The sequence below is a fragment of the Papio anubis genome, chromosome 7, assembly GCF_008728515.1.
Source record: "Papio anubis isolate 15944 chromosome 7, Panubis1.0, whole genome shotgun sequence".
Taxonomy (NCBI): domain Eukaryota; kingdom Metazoa; phylum Chordata; class Mammalia; order Primates; family Cercopithecidae; genus Papio; species Papio anubis.
In genome coordinates, this window is record NC_044982.1 from 112,652,698 (window position 1) to 112,673,429 (window position 20,732).

General features: G+C 41.3%; 1 protein-coding gene across 20 annotated transcripts in view; it reads left to right on the forward strand.

Annotated features, from left to right (window-relative positions):
* SCAPER (S-phase cyclin A associated protein in the ER) overlaps positions 1 to 20,732 on the forward strand; it is a 553,621-nt gene that overhangs the window by 509,407 nt on the left and 23,482 nt on the right. For all 20 annotated transcript variants that reach the window (XM_017960807.3, XM_021940762.2, XM_017960810.3 and 17 more), the window contains 2 exons: positions 10,745 to 10,982; positions 16,131 to 16,280. In XM_017960807.3, coding sequence (XP_017816296.1) covers positions 10,745 to 10,982; positions 16,131 to 16,280 — 388 coding nt within the window. The remainder of the gene's footprint in view (positions 1 to 10,744; positions 10,983 to 16,130; positions 16,281 to 20,732) is intronic.

The following is a 20,732-nucleotide window of genomic DNA, read 5'->3' on the forward strand; positions in this document are numbered from 1 at the left end:
ACTCTGCTCATGATTCCAGTAATCTGAATAGATTTTAAGACCCAAAGCCTTAGTCATCTTTGACCTTTCTCTCCCAGAATCCAATCCAGTCCTATTTGATTCCATCAAAGGGATGTTTTCCTCTGAAATAGGAGATGGAACATACTATTTATGCCACTTACTTGATATTTGTCAACATGCAGTTCATTATTTCTCTTTCCTTATATACCTGGTTTGTGTCTAGAGTTAAGATTTACCTAGAGAAAGAAAAGCTAAATATCCTAGCAGCTCCCTGTCAGGCACATAGCACCTGAAACAAAACAAAGTAAGAATTTGAGAAACAGCTGTTCATTGGCAGAGCTAGCAAATACCAGTAAACAATCATTGGCCTATGTCAGAATCCCGTTTCCTGGGCCTATTCTATACTTAAGAAGAAGAACTGCCCACATCTCATGTTCTTCTTTCTCTGAGTTAGGAAATAGGCATCCAAGGCCTTCATTCCTTTGGCATGCCTTGCTAAGATCAGTTCTCTCTTTCTTCCTTCCATTTATTTGGCAAATATTTACTCATACCTATTTACTGAGTATGTGCTATGTGCCAGACCTTGTCAAGATACCTTGATCGATTGGTCAAAAAGACACCACTCTTACGAAATTTACAGTCTAATGGGGGAAAAAAAGTCAACCAATATACAAATAAGATAATTTTAGCTAGTGACATGAGAAAATAAAGCCTGATAATATAGCTGAATGTCTTGGTCAAGGGTTTCTGCAGATGAAGCAGTCAGGAAAGGCCTCTCTGGGGAAATAAGCTAAGACAGAGCCAGCCATGTAAAGACCCAAGCAAAGAGTATTCTAGTTGAGATGAATGGCAAGACCCTGAGGTGGGATGTTCCAGAAACAGAGAAAGTGATGTATTGGAATATGAAGAGCCAGAAAGAAAGAGGTAGAAGATGAAGTCAATAAGTAAAGGCCAGGAGATGAGGACAGAAAGATGAGAAATCTGAATTCTTCTCTTAAGTGTGAAGGGAAGCCACTGGAGGATTTTAAACAGGAGAGTGGCTTAAAAAGTAAAAAGCGTCTGTTTATTCTGTGAAGAATGGATTAGAAAGGCAAGAAAGTAGCCAGAAAGATCATTTAGGAGGATACTGGAATCATAATGCAGCACCTGATATGACAGTTTTCTCCTCCCAGTTACTCTCCCAGCAGAAGCAATTACATTTACTTGGCAACACAACATAGCCTCTGGCAGAGTTCCTTCAACCCAACTTCCAAATTGTAAAAATAAGAGAGGCCCAAAGTATTAACTAGCCAAACCAGTGTGTCAGCACAGGGTCCTTTGCTGTTTACAGTATGGGAAAACTGAAGCTAGAGAGGTCAAAAGTGTCCCATCTGAGAGGCAGTACTGGACAGTAGCCCTAGCCTGCAGTTCCAAGATCTAGGAGCATATGTTGTCAGTCATCCAGAGCTGCCTGCCTTCTAACCTCATAGGCTCCTCTCTGCGCCTTCATCCATTCACCTTTAGTTTTCCTAAGATTGTCCTGAGCCTGTCGCCTCCTTACTCTTCCACTTTGTTGTGTCTCCATTCAGACCTTTGCCAGGGTCCAGTTTCTTCTTCTTAGTGGCCTTGTCCTTTACCTTCCATTCCTATTGGTGCCCTCTAGTCTTGCTCTTTCTTCAGCCTCTTCCAGGTTGTTGATCCCAAACAGCAAGACTGTCCATACCATTTTCATCATCTATCACTTCTCCTCTCAGAAAGGTTCCCTTCTCAAGAGTTCCTCTTTAGCCAGGCACAGTAGCTCACAGCTGCAATCCCAACACTTTGAGAGGTGAGGTGGGAGGATCACTTGAGGCTAGGAGTTTGAGACCACCCTGGGCAACATAGCAAGACCTCATCTTCCTCACCTTACAAAAAATTAAAAAACCAAGTGTGATAGCACATGCCTGTAGTCCCAGCTACTTGGGAGGCTGAGATGGGAGGATTGCTTGAGCCTACGAGTTCAAGGTTACAGTGAGCTACAATTGTGCCACCACACTGCAGCCTGGGCAACAGAGCAAGACCCTGCCTTTAAAAAAAAAAAGGGGGGTTCCTCTTTGAGTTCGCCTGAAACTCATAATCAGGTAACTGGAAATTATCCCAGGTATCTGAGCCCATCCTACCTAATGTTCTCACTTTTTAGTTAATTGTCCCTATATTTTTACTGTTCTTTTTCTCCTTTTTTTTTTTTTTTTTTTTTTTTGAGACGGAGTCTCACCCTGTTCCCCAGGCCAGAGTGCAGTGACGCAATCTCGGCTCAGTGCAACCTCCACCTCCTGGGTTCAAGACATTCTCCTGCCTCAGCCTCCCTAGTAGCTGGGATTACAGGCATATGCCACCATGCCTGGTTAATTTTTGTACTTTTAGTAGAGACAGGGTTTCACCATGTTGGCCAGGCTGGTCTTGAACTCCTGACCTCATATTATCCACCCACCTCAGCCTCCCAAAGTTCTGGGATTACAGGCGTGAACCACCACGCCCGGCCTATTTTTGCTGTTCTCTAACCAAATGTCCTGACTGTCTTGGAGTGCTTACATATACATACATTCCACCTTGACTTTTCTCTTGCCCTCAGCTCTCCATTAAGTCATCCCCATTTTCTTCAACAGAGCTCCAAATTAGATTTGCATTAAAAAAGCTATTGTCCACATCTACTGTATATATAACATAAAAGGTTAGAGAGGGAGGGTGTGCTGTATGTGTGTGCGTCTGTGTGAGAGAGAGACTGACCGTAATTTTTTTTTTTTTTTTGTTGAGAGATAGTCTCACTGTGTCGCCAGGCTAGAGTGCAGTGGTGTGATCTCAGCTCACTGCAACCTCCGTCTCCCGGGTTCAAGTCATTCTCCTGCCTCAGCCTCCCGACTAGCTGGGATTACAGGTGTGTGCCACCACACCCAGCTAATTTTTTTGTATTTTTAGTAGAGACAGGGTTTCACCATGTTGGCCACAATGGTGTCAATCTCCTGACTTTGTGATCCGCTTGCCTCAGCCTCCCAACGTGCTGGGATTACAGACGTGAGCCACCATGCCCGGCCGACTCACTATAATTTTCAAAGTAGATTTATATCCGTTGTAACATCCCAGAATTGAACAGAATCTTAGACATCATCTAGGCTCATGTCCAGCTGAGTCTTGAGTGCCCTCTGCTACTACAGTGGTGTGACCTTCCAGGTACCTCTTTCAGGATGAAGAAGAATGTCATACCACACCAAACAACCCACTTCACTTTTGGGTGTTCTCATTACTAGAATTTTTTTTTTTTTTTTTTTTTTTCCAGAAATAGGATCTCACTGTGTTACCCAGGCTGGAGTGCAGTGAGGCCATCATAGCTCACTGTAGCCTCGAACTCCTTGGCTCCAGTGATGCTCCTGCCTTAGCCTCCCAAGCAGCTGGGACTATAGGCGTGTACCACCACACCTAGCCCTAGAAAATTTTCCATAGATTTATTTCATATATGCTTTCTAGTAACATGTCTCCCCTGGGTTCATAAATAAATACTTCTTCAGTTTGAAGATAGCCTTTGTGTCCTTCAGGTCTGAGCTAAACTTCTCAATTCCTTCAAATATTCCTTGTGTGACATTATTTCCAGATGCTTTTACCACACAGATTGCTTTACTTGGGAACTTTCATACTTCTGTGTCCTGAATTAGAGCTGCACCCAGTGCTGGACACAGCACTTCCAGAATAGTCATATAGTGCACTGGAGCAGGGCTAAACCTTCTTTGTTGTGTACATTGTACTCCTGTTAGTCAAAATTGACTTACATTCTTTGTTAATCAAGCAGTGCTGTTTTCTCATTTGAACTGCTAGGCACCTAATTTGCTAAGTCTTTTTTCCCACTTACTGTTGACAAGCTGTATTCCATTCCCTATTACTTACCCTCCTCCCATCTTAAGCATGTGGAATTAGTTTTTATAATCTAAAAATAAGACTTAAGTCATTTGTATATATTTCCTCCTGGTTTTAGTCCTCACGTTTATTTGTAGGTAAACCTTGTTGTGATTACTTTCTCCTCCTTGAAGCTATCTTCACTTTGCTTCTAGGGCACCATACTGTCCTGGTTTTCTTCTTACCCTACTGGTGACTATTTTTTAGTTTCTTTGCTGGTTTCTTTTCATCTCTCGTGGTTCTAAACTTTGGGGTATCCCAAGGATCAATCCTCAGACTCTAGACTCACTAGAATGAGTTTCTAGTTTTAAATACCATCTCTGTGTTGATGGTTTCCAAATATCTCAAGCCCAGACTCCTCCTCTGAATTTGGGCTTGTGTATTTATTCAGCCATTCAACACATATGTATTGAATAGCTACTGTATGTGAGACTGTTCTAAGCCCTGGGGATATATCTGTGAAACAAAAGAGACAAAAATCCCTATTCTTGGGAAGCTTATTTCACACAACTTCCAATCCAGTGTCTCCACTGTGATGTATAATAGGCATCTCACATTTAACCAGTTCAAAACTGAATTCCTGGTTTTCCTTCTGAGACATGCTCTCTTCACTTTCTTCCCCATTTCTATGAATGGCAACCACAGTCTTCCAGTTACTCAGGCCAAAAAGCATTGAGCCATTTTTTACTCCTCTTTCTCACACCCACATCCAGTTTATCAGGAAATCTGTTGACTTGCCCTTCTGAATATTTTCAGAATCCAACCACTTCCCACATCCATGGTTACCATCCTGATTCATACACCATTATCTCTCATTTGGATGATTAAAGCAATCTCCTAATTGGTCTTCCTTCTTCTACCTTGGCTCTTCTAAAGAGTTTTCAACCCAGTAGATGCAGTGCTCATTGTTCAAATGAAGTCAGAGTACGTAACTTCTGTGCTCAAAACCTTACAGTGGTTTCCTATATCACTCAGTAAAAGTTTTTTTTGTTTTTTTTTTTTTTCGAGACAGGGTCTCGCTCTGTCGCCCAGGCTGGAGTGCAGTGGCCGGATCTCAGCTCACTGCAAGCTCCGTCTCCTGGGTTTACGCCATTCTCCTGCCTCAGCCTCCCGAGTAGCCGGGACTACAGGCGCCCGCCACCTCGCCCAGCTAGTTTTTTTGTATTTTTTAGTAGAGACGGGGTTTCACCGTGTTAGCCAAGATGGTCTCTATCTCCTGACGTCATGATCCGCCCGTCTCGGCCTCCCAAAGTGCTGGGATTACAGGCTTGAGCCACCGCGCCGGGCCAAAAGTTTTATAATGGTTTCCAAGACCCTACCTGATCTTCTCTGCTTCCTCTCTGACCTCATTTCCTATTACTCTTCCCGGTACTCAACTCGCTTTAGCCACACTGGCCTTCTTGCTGTTTCTTGAACATGTCATGCACACTTCTGGCTCCAAGCCTTGGGATTTTCTGCTCTTTTACCTGAAACACCCTTCCCCCAGGTGTCCACATGGCTTTCTTCCTCACTTTCTATAGAATTTTGCTTAAATAATGCCTTAGAAATGGCTTCCCCAACCACCCTATGTAAAGTAGCTTCACACACATTCCTACTTCTTCATTTCCTAGCCATGTCCCTTGCTCCTGTATCACACCATACATTACATATTGTATATTTGTTCGTTTATATCTTCCTGCACTAAAATGTAAGCTTTATGAGAAAAAGGTCATAGATTGTATTGCTGAACTCTAGTTCCTAGAACAGGGCTTGCCGCATAGTTGGCCATCAGTGAATATTTGTTGAATGAATGAATCATGATTGACTAGGTTCTCGGGAGTAGGCATAATAAAGTTCCTACAACAGTATCTATATTTGAATCTCCAGAACCTGTGAATATTACCTTGCTTGGCTTAAGGGATCTTGCAGATATGATTAAGTTAAGGATCTTTAGATGGTGAGATTATCCTGGATAATTCAGGGGGGCCCAATGTAATCACAAGGGTCCTTATAAATAAAGACGGGAGGCAAGAAAGTCAGCGTTAGAAAGAGATTTGAAGATACTCTGTTGCTGGCTTTGAAGCTGCAATAAGGGGCCATAAGCCAAGGAATTGAGGCATATTCTAGAAGGTGGAAAAGGCAAGGCAATGGATTCTCCCCTGGAGCCTCCAAAAGGAACACAGCTCTTGTGACAACTTGATTTTAGCCTAGTGAGATCTGTTTTGAATTTCTGGCCTTCAGAACTGTAAAATATTTCATTTTTTATTGTTTTGAACCACTACCTTGTGGTAATTATTCCAGCAGCAATAGGAAACTGATACACCCACCTGCCCCTGTTAGACTGTAACGCCTCTAGAACAGGGGCTTGATCTTCCTTAACCTTGCCCATCGCAGGTGCTCAGAGTTCCTGGAGCACAGGTACTTTGGTTTTTTAGACAGAATACCTGACAGAATATCATGCCTGTTTGTGCTCACCTTAAACCCTGATGAATGACGTCGTCACTGGATACGGTTTGGCTTTCTCAGAATATCCCAGAACATAATATCCAAAAACTGGGATACTGCTGAGAAATAATTTACTTCTCCTTGAACAGTAAAGTTCTCATCCATCACTGGGGGAGACAATGACTTAGTCTCACCCACTCCAACACTCTGCAGATCTTTGAGTGCAGGTCTATGGGTTTAAGGGCTAAAATGGGATGTTCTCACAAAATCCCTCAGGGATTCCAGAACAAAGCCAAAATCCAAGAAGCTAAGAGAACAATCTAGAAGATCACCTGCACTGAAGATCAGAGTGAATGTTACCAAGCTGGAAATCTGGGGACCATGTAAATGAGGGCAAACAAACAGAAGAAAAGGGATTATAGAGTCTGGAACTGTCACAGCTGCTTTTTTAGGCCAACTAAGGCCCGGTATATAAGTGGTTTATGAAGATGGAATGGACGGCACTTCATGCCCACACAAATCATGCTGTTTTTGCCCAGCTGTACTCTCCTTTAAGGTAAAGTAGGGTTTTCAGGCATTGTGCAGTATTAATGAAAAACTAATTTTACTTTTCCCTAATTGAATCTAGCTTTTGATGAACAGAAATGAATGTCTCACTAAGATCTCTAGTCCTGAAGACCTAACAAAAACACCTTAAAATCTGGTAAAATTACAAAGATCTCAGAATGTACTATGCAAAATTTCATATCTGATTTTTCACATCTTCTATGTATTTGTTAAAGAAAACTTGGTGACCCATGCCTGATATGAATAAGGCCTTTTACTTTTTTCTTATAAACATTTAGGCTTAAAGTGATTATAACTGACAGTTAAGACCAACAGAAGCCAGTGGCCTGCTCATGGATAAATTATCTGTACTTCAAGCTAAATCAAAAGTAAACATTCTCTACGGTCCCTTCAGGTCTACATTAGTCCTGTGGAAGCCAAATGGGACAGTCAAAGCCTCCCCTTGCCCCCATATATCCTGTGGACTCTTCAACATGAATGGTCTTTTCCATGAAGCACTATTTTATGCATTTAGAACCATTTCCACATCTAAGTTCTTAAATGCTTATTTAACAGATTTTCCTCAATTACCATTTTTATTTCATTAGGATAATATCTGCAAAAGACTGGGCTGTATTGCTTTATAATCTATCAGATTAGTGTTTTCCTAAATAATGGTGCAGGAGAGAATATGTTCTGATAACCTTCACTTTTTTTTTTTCTTAAGATTTTTTTTATGTATTCTTTGGAAGAGGAAATAGCAGTGAATTCTTGTCACTTAATAAATGCTCAGAAAGACTAAGTATTATAAAATGTTTTAAATGACAAAGCTATATTCCTGAATATCTGTATTAGAATATACTGATAATCAGTTTAAAAGCAACACAAGAGTAAAGGGGAAGTCACCATTCTGAATCACAGAGCAGTAAAACTGTTGTCACCAGCAATGATGTCACTCATTCTCAAGGTTCTGAAAGCCTATTAGAAATCAGCTTTAGGGAGAAATATCTTCTGACTTGTCACTGGTTCTAAAAGGCAGTCAGTGTTAAACAAACACAGGCCCCTTTTTGGAACCTATATAATAAATTCAGACACATTAATCTCTACTCACGTCTCTAGTCAGGGTCTGACCCCTAACTCTTTTGGCTTTAATGGAAGGAAGTAAGGGTCAGCTGACATTAGCTAACAGAAGTTTGTGTAACAGTTCAGATATACATATAAGCAAATAAATATAATTTCTTAAACTTTTTATTGAGTGCTGTGAGACAAAAATATCTCCCCTCGACAATACAAGATTGCGTTATAGTCTCTGTATATCTTAACAGTATTTACTTAATCACAAAATTTGACTTAAAAGAAGGCATCGAGAGGAAAGAGGAGGTCAGCCTGTGTTTGACCTGGATGTTTTGGTCCATGGATAAAGCACTGACCCTAAACAGTCAAAAGCCCTGGGTGATATTCCTGCTTTTGCCACTAAAAATTTGTATGACCTAAAACACTTCACCTTATTTCTCTAGGTCTCACTTGCCTCATGTGTACAATGAGAGGATGAATAACTTCTCTACCAACTATGAAAACCCAGTAAGAATGAGATAAGGTGACACATATGAATGTACTTGGCAGATCCTGCCGTATAAATGAGATGACAGTATTTCATAAGAGAGCTTCTTTCTTGAGTAGAGAACAATGTATACGAAGATGTCATGCCACTTGGCTGTATTCTTAGAAATATTAGAAATAGTACACATTCAAGAAATAAATGTGTACCGTGGTTACAAATACAACTGCTTTGATGCAACTAGTAAAATGAATAAAATGATCCCTTTGGAAAAACTAAGTTATGAATTGAGAAAACTAAACAAGATACTAGAAATTTACCAGTCAGCACCTCTCAATTCTTGTTTAATTAGTGACACCTCTTGAGTGCTTCTGGGAAAGATGATGAAGTAAGCATAGTTCTTCAAGGACTACCTCCCATCCAGCTGAAAGGAATGACAAATGACAACCTATATATATGTGTATATATGTATATGTGTGTGTATATATACATGTATATATACACACACATACACACACACACACCCCTGTACATACACTAACCCAGATTTTTAACACTAACTCATAGTGTTAAAAAGTAGGGAAAGGTAGTATGCCATGCCAGAAACATAAAAGTACTCCTGCTCAGTGTTGTGTAGATCGTGCCACATTAAAGGAAGACATTGAGTAGAAACTTGTAACTTGCCTTCCTGAGAAAAATCAGTGTCATGAAGAAAGAGCACTAAGAGACCTGCGGTTTTGTGCAGTGGTTACAAGTGGCTATAGCAACTCCAGATCTTACATCTCAGATTCAAACCCAGTAGAGGAAAAAGTGATGATTTCTTCCCAAGCGTCTCAGCAAAAGTATCTCCCTCTATCCCATTAGCTCTGATTGTGGCATGTGCCATCCCTGAGTAATGCTCAACAGCCAGAGAAATGTGTGGCTTAACCGTAGGCCTGGATACCCTTGAGCCAGAGTAAATAGGGAAGGAAATTTATGTGAAGCATATTGGCTATGAGTTAAGGAGAGGTGATTCCTTAGAAATCTTTGTACGGTTTTTGTTTAAAAGGGTGAATGCTTGGCAGCCATGTTTACTATAACTGCCTGCTCTTAGTCACTAGATGCTTCACATATACCTTAGTTCAGAATTGCTTGACTAGCTCAGTTGGTAGAGCGTGGGACTCTTAATCCCAGAGTCAGTGGGTTCAACCCTCACATTGAGTGGTTCTACTTTTTTTTTTAACACCTGTGAAAAGAAGGGAAATTTTTAAAAAATAAATAAAAGTAAAAGCAAAATAAAAAATACCTTAGTTCGGCCAGGCGCAGTGGCTCACCCCTGTAATCCCAGCACTTTGGGAGGCCTAGGTGGGCGAATCACGGGGTCAGGAGATCGAGACCATCCTGGCTAACACGGTGAAACCCCGTCTTTACTAAAAATGCAAAAATTAGCTGGGCGTGGTGGCGGGCGCCTGTAGTCCCAGCTGCTCGGGAGGCTGAGACAGGAGGATGGCGTGAACCTGGGAGGCAGAGCTTGTAGTGAGCCGAGATCACGCCACTGCACTCTAGCCTGGGCGACAGAGCGAGACTCCATCTCAACAACAAAAAATAATAATAAAAAAATACCTTAGTTCAAGGATGAGATAGATTTAGCATACCCCTGCTGCTTTACTATTGATTTTAGGAATTCATTTGCCACTGCCATTGTCTCTTCTTGCTCTTCTGTAACATTACCTGCCATGGTAGCTAAGCTGACTTCATCTGATTTGTGTAGACCTAATCCAGTACTTGCTTGTTCTTGGAGCTGTGGCTTCTACAACCTGTCCCGCCTGTACTCCTCAATGTTGGAAAAGGGGCTTCAGAAGCAGCTGAAGAATCTCCCTATCACACTATACCAACACATTACTGGGTTTTTGAGGCCTCATGCTTTCCTAATAGCTGCCTCCCTTAAGAAGAGTGCCTTTATCCAGAAAGGAAGCTAGGAGTGTGTTTTTGGCCTCTGAGTCCCAAAAGCTTTCACAGACTGTCCACTTTGCCCAGACCCAGGATACTAAACAACGTGAGGCTACAAAGTATGGGAAGGGTGGTTGGCAGCCTCAGCACTGGCTGCAGAGTGCTCAGTTGACACTGCTGCAGCAGGCTGGTCTTCCAGAAGAAAAAGAAAGCCACAGTGCGGTTGGTGGGGAGGGATTTATTCCTTGAAGTTCTTTGTTACCATATTACACAACTCAGATGGTTTGTTTTTAATGGTCTGATTGTCTTGTTTCATTTAACCTATACAAATTGCTAACATCCTTTAAGTAGTTTTTCTCAAAGAATTGAATGTTTCTTTGTCAGGTCATACAGCATATTTGACAATAATCGCCAGGATCCCACAGGGCTGACAGCTGCTCTTCAGGCAACCGACCTGGCTGGAGTTCTTCATATGCTCTACTGTGTCCTCTTCCATGGCACCATCTTGGACCCTAGCACTGCCAGTCCCAAGGAGAATTACACCCAAAATACCACCCAAGTAGCCATTCAGAGTTTACGTTTCTTCAACAGCTTTGCAGCTCTTCATCTGCCTGCTTTTCAGGTACCAAGTATTGGTTTATATCAATGTTAACCAATCGAGAGTTAATATTTTCGTGTAGATAGGATGTCAGGTTCTTCTCCTGAATTGGGGTATAAGGAATAAACTACAATAAATGGAATTATAATATATATTATAATTTATTAAGCTACTATTTTCTGGGAACTGTATTAGATGCTCTATAACATCTAGCATTCTCATTTATTCTCATAGCTACCATGCAAAGTATTGTTATACCCATTTTACAGATAGAGAAGCTGACAGTTAAGTAATTTGCCCATGGTTACATGTTTATGAACCAGGACAGGTAACCGTGACTCTCCCACTCCAAAGCCTATGTTCATCCTTTGCCATGCTGCTATTTATAAACCTTTTGTCTGGAATTCTTTAGATCAGGACATTATCATCTCATCAACTTTTAAATATTAAGGAAAGTAATGGTTTCTTATGTAAATAGAACCAAAATTAGATACATTATTTGACTGATATGACTTTCGATGGATAGTTTAGCTGATTTTGTGTCCAATGTAAAGTATATAACTAGCTTTTTAGATAAATTATTTGATTGATATGACTTTCTATGGATGGTTTAGCTGATTTTGTGTTCAGGGTAAAGTGTGTAACTAGCTTTACAGGGATTTGCATCTTTAGCTATTAAGTTTTTATAGCTAAAGAAAGAAGAATTGCTTTATGCTATAACACCAGACTGTCAGCCTGGAAACAGATTTTTTTTTTTTTTCATGTAGGAAATTTAATTTTCAAAAACACTGAACCTTTGGAACAGAGCAAGCCCCAAGGAATAGACTTTCTCTTTCAGTTTATTAACTGTCAAGTGATTTCATTAAAAAAGGAACAAACTTGGCAGATGATGAACCCATAATTTAGATGAATTGCTTTGCTCAGAGGGAAAAAGGTTATAGAGATACAAATGTATGAAAATAGTGGACTTTGCCATTCTGAGATGGAAGGAATACTTCTATATTGTAGCTGATGACAAATGTACAGTTCTTTAATTGATGTCTTCCTGTCATTTTGTTCAAAAAAGGAAATTTGTGACTAAGTTGTATCATTGGATCTAGAATCTTTCAACTTTGTAGAATTAGTTTATCTGTCATGAGAACAGAAATCCCTTCCTTTGGGTTAATGCTTTTCTGTCTCCAGAGCAGTTGAACTAGCCTTAGGTGGTAACTGACTGCACAATACGTAGAGTTCTGGGAGGTTACAGTCACATATAAATGAGAGATATCTGCTTCAAAAAAATGTCAGTGGTTCTCGCCTCAGGGTTGAACATAACATCTGTGTTTTTTGAAGACCTAAGCCCACTGTATTCTGTCTGGAAACAGTTTGGAAATCAGGGAACCTTAACTTTACATGCTCAGGATATGGAGTCTACCAGTCTGCCCATCAGCTGTGTCGAAAGGGAGTGATTTCTTTTGTTAATAGATTATGGAATAGCAAATATCTAAAAACTGTCTCTTAGCTTCCTGTTTCACGGGTCTTCTTAACCAACATTTATACTGCTACAGGGGACTCCACATCATAAAACAAGCATCTGGGATAAGTCAGCTGTTCAGTCAGTCACTCTGTCAGGGAGCCCCAGGTCCCTGCTCCCTGCCCCTCTCCTCCTGTGAACTTGTGGCCTGTGCAGGCTCACTCACAAAGGAGCACCATTGAACTTCAACCAGACCTGCTCCCTAGTCGCCTTTAAGCCTAAAGGGCTTAATAATGGGCAATAATGTCAAGTGATTTCATTAAAAAAGGAAAAGAAAAATCAAAAGCCTATTTCTGGAATCTTTGGTGCCCAACTAAAATAAAAAAACATTTCTCCTTTCCAGATCCTTGCTATATCCAACTTGAAACTTATCCCCACTTGAGCCACTTTTGCCGAAAACAGCAGGAATAAAATGAGAGTGGCTCAAGAGGGTTCAACTGTTCTCCGAATCAGTGTCTCTAGGGATAAAAAGAAATGAAATAACAAAATAAATAAAAAATAAATAAAAAACAATTATTCTAAAAATCAAATGCCCTGGCTGTCATTTGGAATGCCCTTTCTTGACTGGTTCTCACAATTCTCCAGTACCTTTTCTTCCTTCTTTTCATGCAACTCTATATTTCCTTCTCAGTTCTTTCCTTCCTGTTTTTTCTTCTTTTTTGTCTCTCTACTGTCTCTCCTCTCTTATTTTATTTTATCAGTCTCGCCATTACTCTTTCTCATTCTCTTCCTAGCTATAGTTTCCAGGTAGCCTTTACCCTTCATGTTTCTTTCTGACTCCTCATCAGCATGTGAGGGGACCTAAATGCCCAGAATTTCTAGCATTGGGGCCTGTAATATATACCAATGACTATGTGTTTTTTCTTAATTACTTTTATGCATTTAAAAACAAACAGATGAACTTAGTAGGGGAAACATTTATTTCTGATCACAGATTCTAGGAGTTCAGAATTCAGATGGGGCTTATCACAGTGGAAATTACTTGTCTCTGCTCCATGATGTCATGGCTATAGCTAAGAGCTAAAATCATCTGGAGGCTCTTTACTCTTATGTTTGATGCCTGGGATGACTCAAAGACAAGATTCACCTAGAACTGGTGGCCAGAGCATCTACCTACTGCTTCTCCATGTGACTTGGACTTTTTAAAACACTATGCTGTCTCGATTCTGAGTGGGAGTGTCCTAAGAGGAAGCTTCCAGAAAGCAAGTGTTCCAAGAGAAACCAACAAAAGCTACAGGACTTTTTATGACTTAGCCTCAGAAGTCATACACTTATTTATCAACCATACTTTATTGGTTGAATCAGTCATAAGCCTTCCATATTCAAGGGAAGGGAAACATAGGCTTCACCAGCTATGTAAAGCAACACATCTGTCTACATAGACACCATTGATGTAGATGGACGTGATCAAGACTGTAAGCTTAAGTAAATTAAATACACAGTATTTGTACTGTATAGCAATGGATGAGTTTTCCAGAAAAGTACTATTTTTGTGATAGTTATGGTCAGAGAAACTCATGTTCTGGTTCATCAAAACAACTTACATGTCAAAAGTGAGGTTTTAGGAACTATGTATGTGAAGGACAGGAAAAGAGATTTTAAGTGGAAAGAAGGAAGGTGTACATCTCAGCATGATCTGACCTCAGAAAAATCTGAGAGATAATTTATGAATTGCCTGGGAGGCTCACAGGAACTGAAGAAAAAAACTGAAGTGAGATAAATTGTCTGACCTGCTGAAGAGTTAGACGAGATGATATAAGACATGTTGATGATTTGGGTTTGAATGCATCACAAGAATACAGAGCTGTTACAGGGAGACATCCTCATTAGACCCCTGGATCTGGAGTCAGAATGACCTGACTTTGAGCCATCACATTACCTCTTCAAATTGTATGACATTAGACAAGTTATTTGAACACTTAAGACTCCATTTCCTCATCTGTAAAATAGAGATTAAGAACACCTACCTTACAAGACTATTTGAGGATTAAATATGATTGCATAAAAGTGCTATGCTCACTAGCAGATAGTAGGCCCTCAGAAAATGTGAACTGACTCAGTTTCTGAGAAGAAGAATTTACCTAAACTGTCTTGCAGATGCTGAGTCAGAAGGTTGGAAACTGAATGCAGCATTCCCAGTGCTCCTTCACCCTCTTCAAAGCCACAAACCTGTGTGCTTATTTTGTGTGAGAACCCATCATGTAATAGTACAAAAGGTTATCCATTAGAGTATTTTCCTAGCTGGTTCCATTTCATTGTATACTAATAAGGCTGTCAAAATATTTTTCTCTCTTCAGCAAAGAGTCTGATTTCACTCTGAATTCATATTGGCACGGGTGGCCTTGAGACTGGGGATATTGTATATTGCATTCAGTTTGACAGTTTTTACAATTGAAGGTGGTCTCAGGAAACAAATCAATGTACTGACTTGGCAATTAATTCTGGCTAAAAAGGAAATATAGTTTCCTTGAAAAATTGGTTTAATTTTTACATTCAAACTTATATGCCCCTTGACCTGCTCTTATCAGTGAAGGTTAAACAGAGGGCACTGGGTCACAGCATGCTGGACGTGACTAATTAAATAAAGGCTGAGCTGAGAAAGTGTCACTACTTGATTTAAAGGAGCAAAGCCCTTCTGAAGTCTCTTTGGGGCTTGAAGAACATTTTTTTTGTTGTTTTGGGGCTGTGAAACAGACAAAAGGCACTCTTAAAATTTAGCAGTAATTTTGTTTCAAGAATGCTCACTAAAATGGCTCTGTTTCACCCAGTTAGGTAAAGTGAATTCATTGAAACGTCCAAGCTGCAACGCATCCAACCTGGTTCAAGCCCACTCAGACCTCAAATCAAAAGATGAGTTTAAAACGCTGCCTTTTCCCACAGGCCAGCAGTGGTGCTTCATTCCAGTGTGGGCTGCGAGTGTATTCTGTGGGCTTCGCCTCTCCCCTTTGCCCTCCTGTCGCTCTGTCTGTTTGACATGTTTATTAAATAGAGCTGCACAGACTCAGGCTCTCTTCTTGAGTCGCCCACCGCCGACAGCCCTTTGCCTGTCTGGAGAAAGGATCCCAGAAGTCCCATAGCTGAGGGGTTTCATGGTTTTAAGGAGAATTTTTTGTATTTTTTTTTTACATTCTTTTGGGAGCCTTTGGTTTATAGAGCTACTTATTTGAATAATAACTAGTTGTTATTTATAATTTTTGTTTAAACATAAATAATTAGAAATATATGTTTAACTCTGTGTACAAGAAAATATTTTCTCCTTCAGAAAAAAAATTGTTGGAATTTAGCTAAGTGGTAGATTTACAGGTGAATTTTAGGTTTTTTATGCTTTTCCAGATTTTCTACAGTAAGAATATTTGTATATGAGAAAAATTAAGTTATTAAAAATAGAATAAATAACTGTGCTTTAGGTAGATAATGTCTTGATCCACGTGGTATAGGCATTTGGTCTGCTACTGTCCCTTTTCAGGTAAACATTGTATTTATTATTGTCATTTATTACAAAAAGAACCCCTAAACTGAAGTGTTAAGTATAGTACTGTAGAAATGTCATGTTTTTCCAGCACCGTGGCAGAAAATGCACAGGGCCAGTCTTGCTTTGTGATTTGCAGCCCTGGCTCTCCCTGGACTGAGGGCTTCTAACTGCTCCTTGTCTTTGTCAGTCTATTGTAGGGGCAGAGGGCTTGTCCCTTGCATTCCGGCACATGGCCAGCTCCCTGCTGGGCCACTGCAGCCAAGTCTCCTGTGAAAGCCTCCTTCATGAGGTCATCGTCTGTGTGGGCTACTTCACTGTTAACCACCCAGATAACCAGGTAAGAGGCCCTGGAAAGTTCCTTAGAACATTCCCCCAGTGCTGAGAGTGTGACGTATTAGAATGAGAAAAGGCAGGCTAATGGGCTGGAACCCAAATGTCCTCTGTAAAGCCCTTTAACCAGACGCCAGGAATATGCCTCTAACTCCTTCTCGTCAAATAGATTTTTTTTTCTTTTGGAGACAGAGGCTCGCTCTGTCACCCAGGCTGGAATGCAGTGGTGCAATCTCAGCTCACTGCAACCTCCACCTCCCAGGTTCAAGCAATTCTAATGCCTCAGCCTCCCAAGTAGCTGGGATTACAGGCACCCACCACCACACCTGGCTAATTTTTTGTATTTTTAGTAAAGATGGGGTTTCACCATGTTGGTCAGGCAGGTCTTGAACTCCTGACCTCAGGTGATCCGCCTGCCTTGGCCTCCCAAAGTGCTGAGATTACAGGCATGAGCCACTACACCTGGCCCTCTTCAAATAGATTCGATAAGAACTAGATTAGCATTAGGGCCTCCTCTTAGAGCTATAAAATAAAATATTTGTAATAAAATATTCTTAAGCCACAGAGAAGCATGTACTCTCTTACCATGTAGATTCTTTACTATGTACTTCCTTACCACGTGGAGTCTGCTGCTCTAGCTATCAGGGTTTTTGTTTTGATAAGGTAGCTTACATCTTCCAAGTTGGGTCACTTTTCATATACTATTAGAGTCTGGTGTTCTATGAAACTGTTCTTGACTCCTGGCTTCTGCCTAGGTGCTTAGAATCTTCCTTTGGTGTTGGTGGGAGGCTGAGAAGGTAGGACTCTCCCGTGGGTCACTCATAGTAGTTTTGCTTTAAACTACTTTAATTATTTGGTTTCTGAGCAATATTTCATAGATTTTTTTTTTTTTAAGATTTCATTTGTAAATAGGTTTCTGCTTTTTTTTTTTGTTTGAGACGAAGTCTGGCTCTGTCGCCCAAGCTGGAGTGCAGTGGCGCCATCCTGGCTCACTGCAAGCTCCGCCTCCTGGGTTCACGCCATTCTCCTGCCCCAGCCTCCCGAGTAGCTGGGACTACAGGCGCCCGCCACCGCGCCCGGCTCATTTTTTTTTTGTATTTTTAGTAGAGACGGGGTTTCACTGTGGTCTCGATCTCCTGACCTTGTGATCCGCCCGCCTCGGCCTCCCAAAGTGCTGGGATTACAGGCGTGAGCCACCGCGCCCGGCCTTTTTTTTTTTTTTTTTTTTTTTTTTTTAGACAAGTTCTTGCTCTGTCATTCAGGCTGGAGTGCAGTGGCATGATCATGGCTCACTGCAGCCTTGACCCCCTGGGCTCAAGCGATCCTCCCACCTCAGCCTCCTGAGTAGCTGGGTCCACATGCGGGTACCATCACACCCAGCTAATTTTTGTAGAGACAGGGCTTTGCCATGTTGCCTAGGCTAGTCTTGAACTCCTGGGCTCAAGCAGTCCTCCCACCTTGGCCTCCCAAAGTGCTGGGATTACAGGTGTGAGCCACCACACCTGGCCTGCTTTCTGCTTTTTTAAGATGTTGGAAAATCTGTTATAGATTTTTTACTAATAATAAAATACCTTATTTCTCTTTATTTTTGAAGCCGGGATTATGGCATAACTAGCATATCAAATAGTAATTCCTGACAACCTCATTTATCTAAAGCCCCCTACTTGGCCGGGCGCAGTGGCTCACACCTATAATCCCTGCACTTTTGGAGGCCAAGGCAGGCAGATCACCTGAGGTCGAGAGTTTGAGACCAGCCGCATACTCACCAACATGGAGAAACCCCGTCTCTACTAAAAATACAAAATTAACTGGGCATAGTGACGCATGCCTGTAATCCCAGCTACTCGGAGGCTGAGGCAGGAGGAGGCAGAAGTTGCGATGAGCTGAGATTGCACCATTGTACTCCAGCCTGGGCAACAAGAGCGAAACTCCGTCTTAAAAAAAAAAAAAAGAAAAAGCTCCCTACTCAGCCAACCTTAATTGTATAGATTGTAGCTAAGAAAGAAAAGCCTCTGAACAACCCCTTAACTCTTACTCTAAACTTTCTTTTTTTTTTTTTTTTTTTTTGAGACAGAGTCTTACTCTGTCGCCCAGGCTAGAGTGCAGTGGTGTGATCTTGGCTCACTGCAACCTCTGCCTCCCGGGTTCAAGCGATCCTCCTGTCTCAGCCTCCTGAGTAGCTGGGATTACAGGCACCCACCACCATGCCCAGCTAATTTTTGTATTTTTAGTATAGACAGGGTTTCACCATCTTGGCCAGGCTGGTCTGGAACTCCTGACCTCGTGATCCACCCACCTTGGCCTCCCAAAGTACTGGGATTACAGGTGTGAGCCACCGTGCCCAGCCTTACTCTAAACTTCCTAATTTGTATTGTAGGCAAATCTCTAACAAGTATGTTTGCAAGGTTTATCTAGCCTGCAGCAAACTAGATCTGGGCAGGAATAAAAGAGATGGTTGTGGTGGTAGAGCCAAGTACAAGGCAAGAAACTGCACAATGAGAGCTGAAATTGCTTTCCTGAGAAGGAGAAAAAAGAAAAAAAAAAAATAAGGCAGGCCCAAGAACTCAGAAGTCATAGCCATCTGGGTTCAAAGGGACACTGAGCCCTGCTCTGTATTTCCTAGACGATTGTTGATGCCTCTAATACCTCAAGTAAGCATGGAGGCAAAGTGTATGTTCAGTCATTCCCTGAACCGCACTGCAGGAATAAGCAGTCTGTTTTAGAAGGATTCCCATGGCTAAAATATAGACAGTTTGGATCCTTACCAGAGTATTATACCAGAAAAGTTCCCCTTTTACAGACCCTGTTGCCAGGAGAGTAGATGGCAGCTTTTTCTCCCCTCCTACCTCTACAGCACAGGCAGTGTCCTTCCCTTTCAAGCACTCCCTGATGGGGATGCTCTGTCCTCTCTGTGGACCAGGCCTAGTAGGCTCACAGGTCTCTTACAGACTGCTCAGGGGAAGGAAAGTTGAGGGAAATCATCCGTGTAGATTTTTTTTTCTTCATGTGCATCCATTCAACCTATTAAATTGCTTTTTATTTTATCTTAAAAGTTGATTTTATTTTTCTGATTTTAGTTATTGTGAAAAAGGGCAGCCGGGCACAGTGGCTTATGCCTGTAATCCCAGCACTTTGGGAGGCCAAGGCGGGTGGATCACCTGAGGTCAGGAGTTCGAGATCAGCCTGGCCAACATTATGAAACCCTGTCTCTACTAAAAATACAAAAATTAGCTGGGCGTGGTGGCAGGCGCCTGAAATCCCAGCTACTCAGGAGGCTGAGGCAGGAGAACTGCTTGAATATGGGAGGCAGAGGTTGGAGTGAGCCGAGACCCCGCCACTGCACTCCAGCCTGGGAGACAGAGCCAGACTCTGTCTCAAAGAAAAAAGAAAAGAAAAGGAAAAAGGAAAGGAAAGGAAGAAAGTAGGAAGGAGAAAGGAAAAGAAAAGGAAAGGAAAAGGAAAGGGAAGAGAAAAAGACAGTTCAAGTGTAAAGAAAAAAACGGGAATCACAGTTATTCCTGATCTCACTATCTGAGATAGCCACTGTTAACATTTTGGCAGATTCCCTTCCAGCCTCTTTTCTATGAGTAATTTTACACGGCTGAGGTCATACTGTACAAATGCTTGTGTCCTGCTTTATGCACTTAACATTATATCAGAATCTTTGCTAAGTATTTTTAACAACTATATGGCTTTATCTTGTATGGACATTCATGGTTAACCTAAAAATGTCTTATTTTATACTTAAATTGTTTATTATATATCAAGACACTGCCTACTGCCTTTGAAAGAGGTGAGTAATTTGTACATGTGATAATATTTTGCTGTGTGCAGTTCTGCAGGACAAAATTCAGCTCTTTCCATGCATTTCATATTAAGGATGGTTTAAAACTTTTTGCTTAAACCAACTCTATTATGATAAACTTACTGAACTCAGAATTTCATGGGATTTCAGACAGTTTTTCTGCTGATGCTGGATCACATATTAATCCTCTCCTTTAGATAAAACACACAATTTTGGCATCTCTGGGCTCAGAGTTAAGGGGTATCAGGAATGGGGGACTCATATTTGGAGATGGCATGTAAGACCTGACTTGGACATGGTAGGAAGGTGATGACTGGGCATGCTGGGATGGGAAAAAAAGCAGATGAAATGGGTGGAGAGAGCACTGGTCAATACAAGGAGGAGGAAGAGACTGAGACCCTGTCACTTGTCAGTTGGAGAAGAAGAGGATACAGTGAGGTTTGAAGATCATTGGTGAGAGGTAAGCTCACGCTGAGGAAGAAATTAGAAAAGTGAAAAAAGCCAGACCCTGTGTTTCAACACCTTGCCTCCCAGAAGGATTGAATACCAAACTGGACATCCACTTCTGATTTGAGGGAAGATTAGAGAGGTCACTTTAGATCTGGGGCAGTTGCTAAAATGCAACAATCTATGAGAAGAAAGAACAAGATTTAA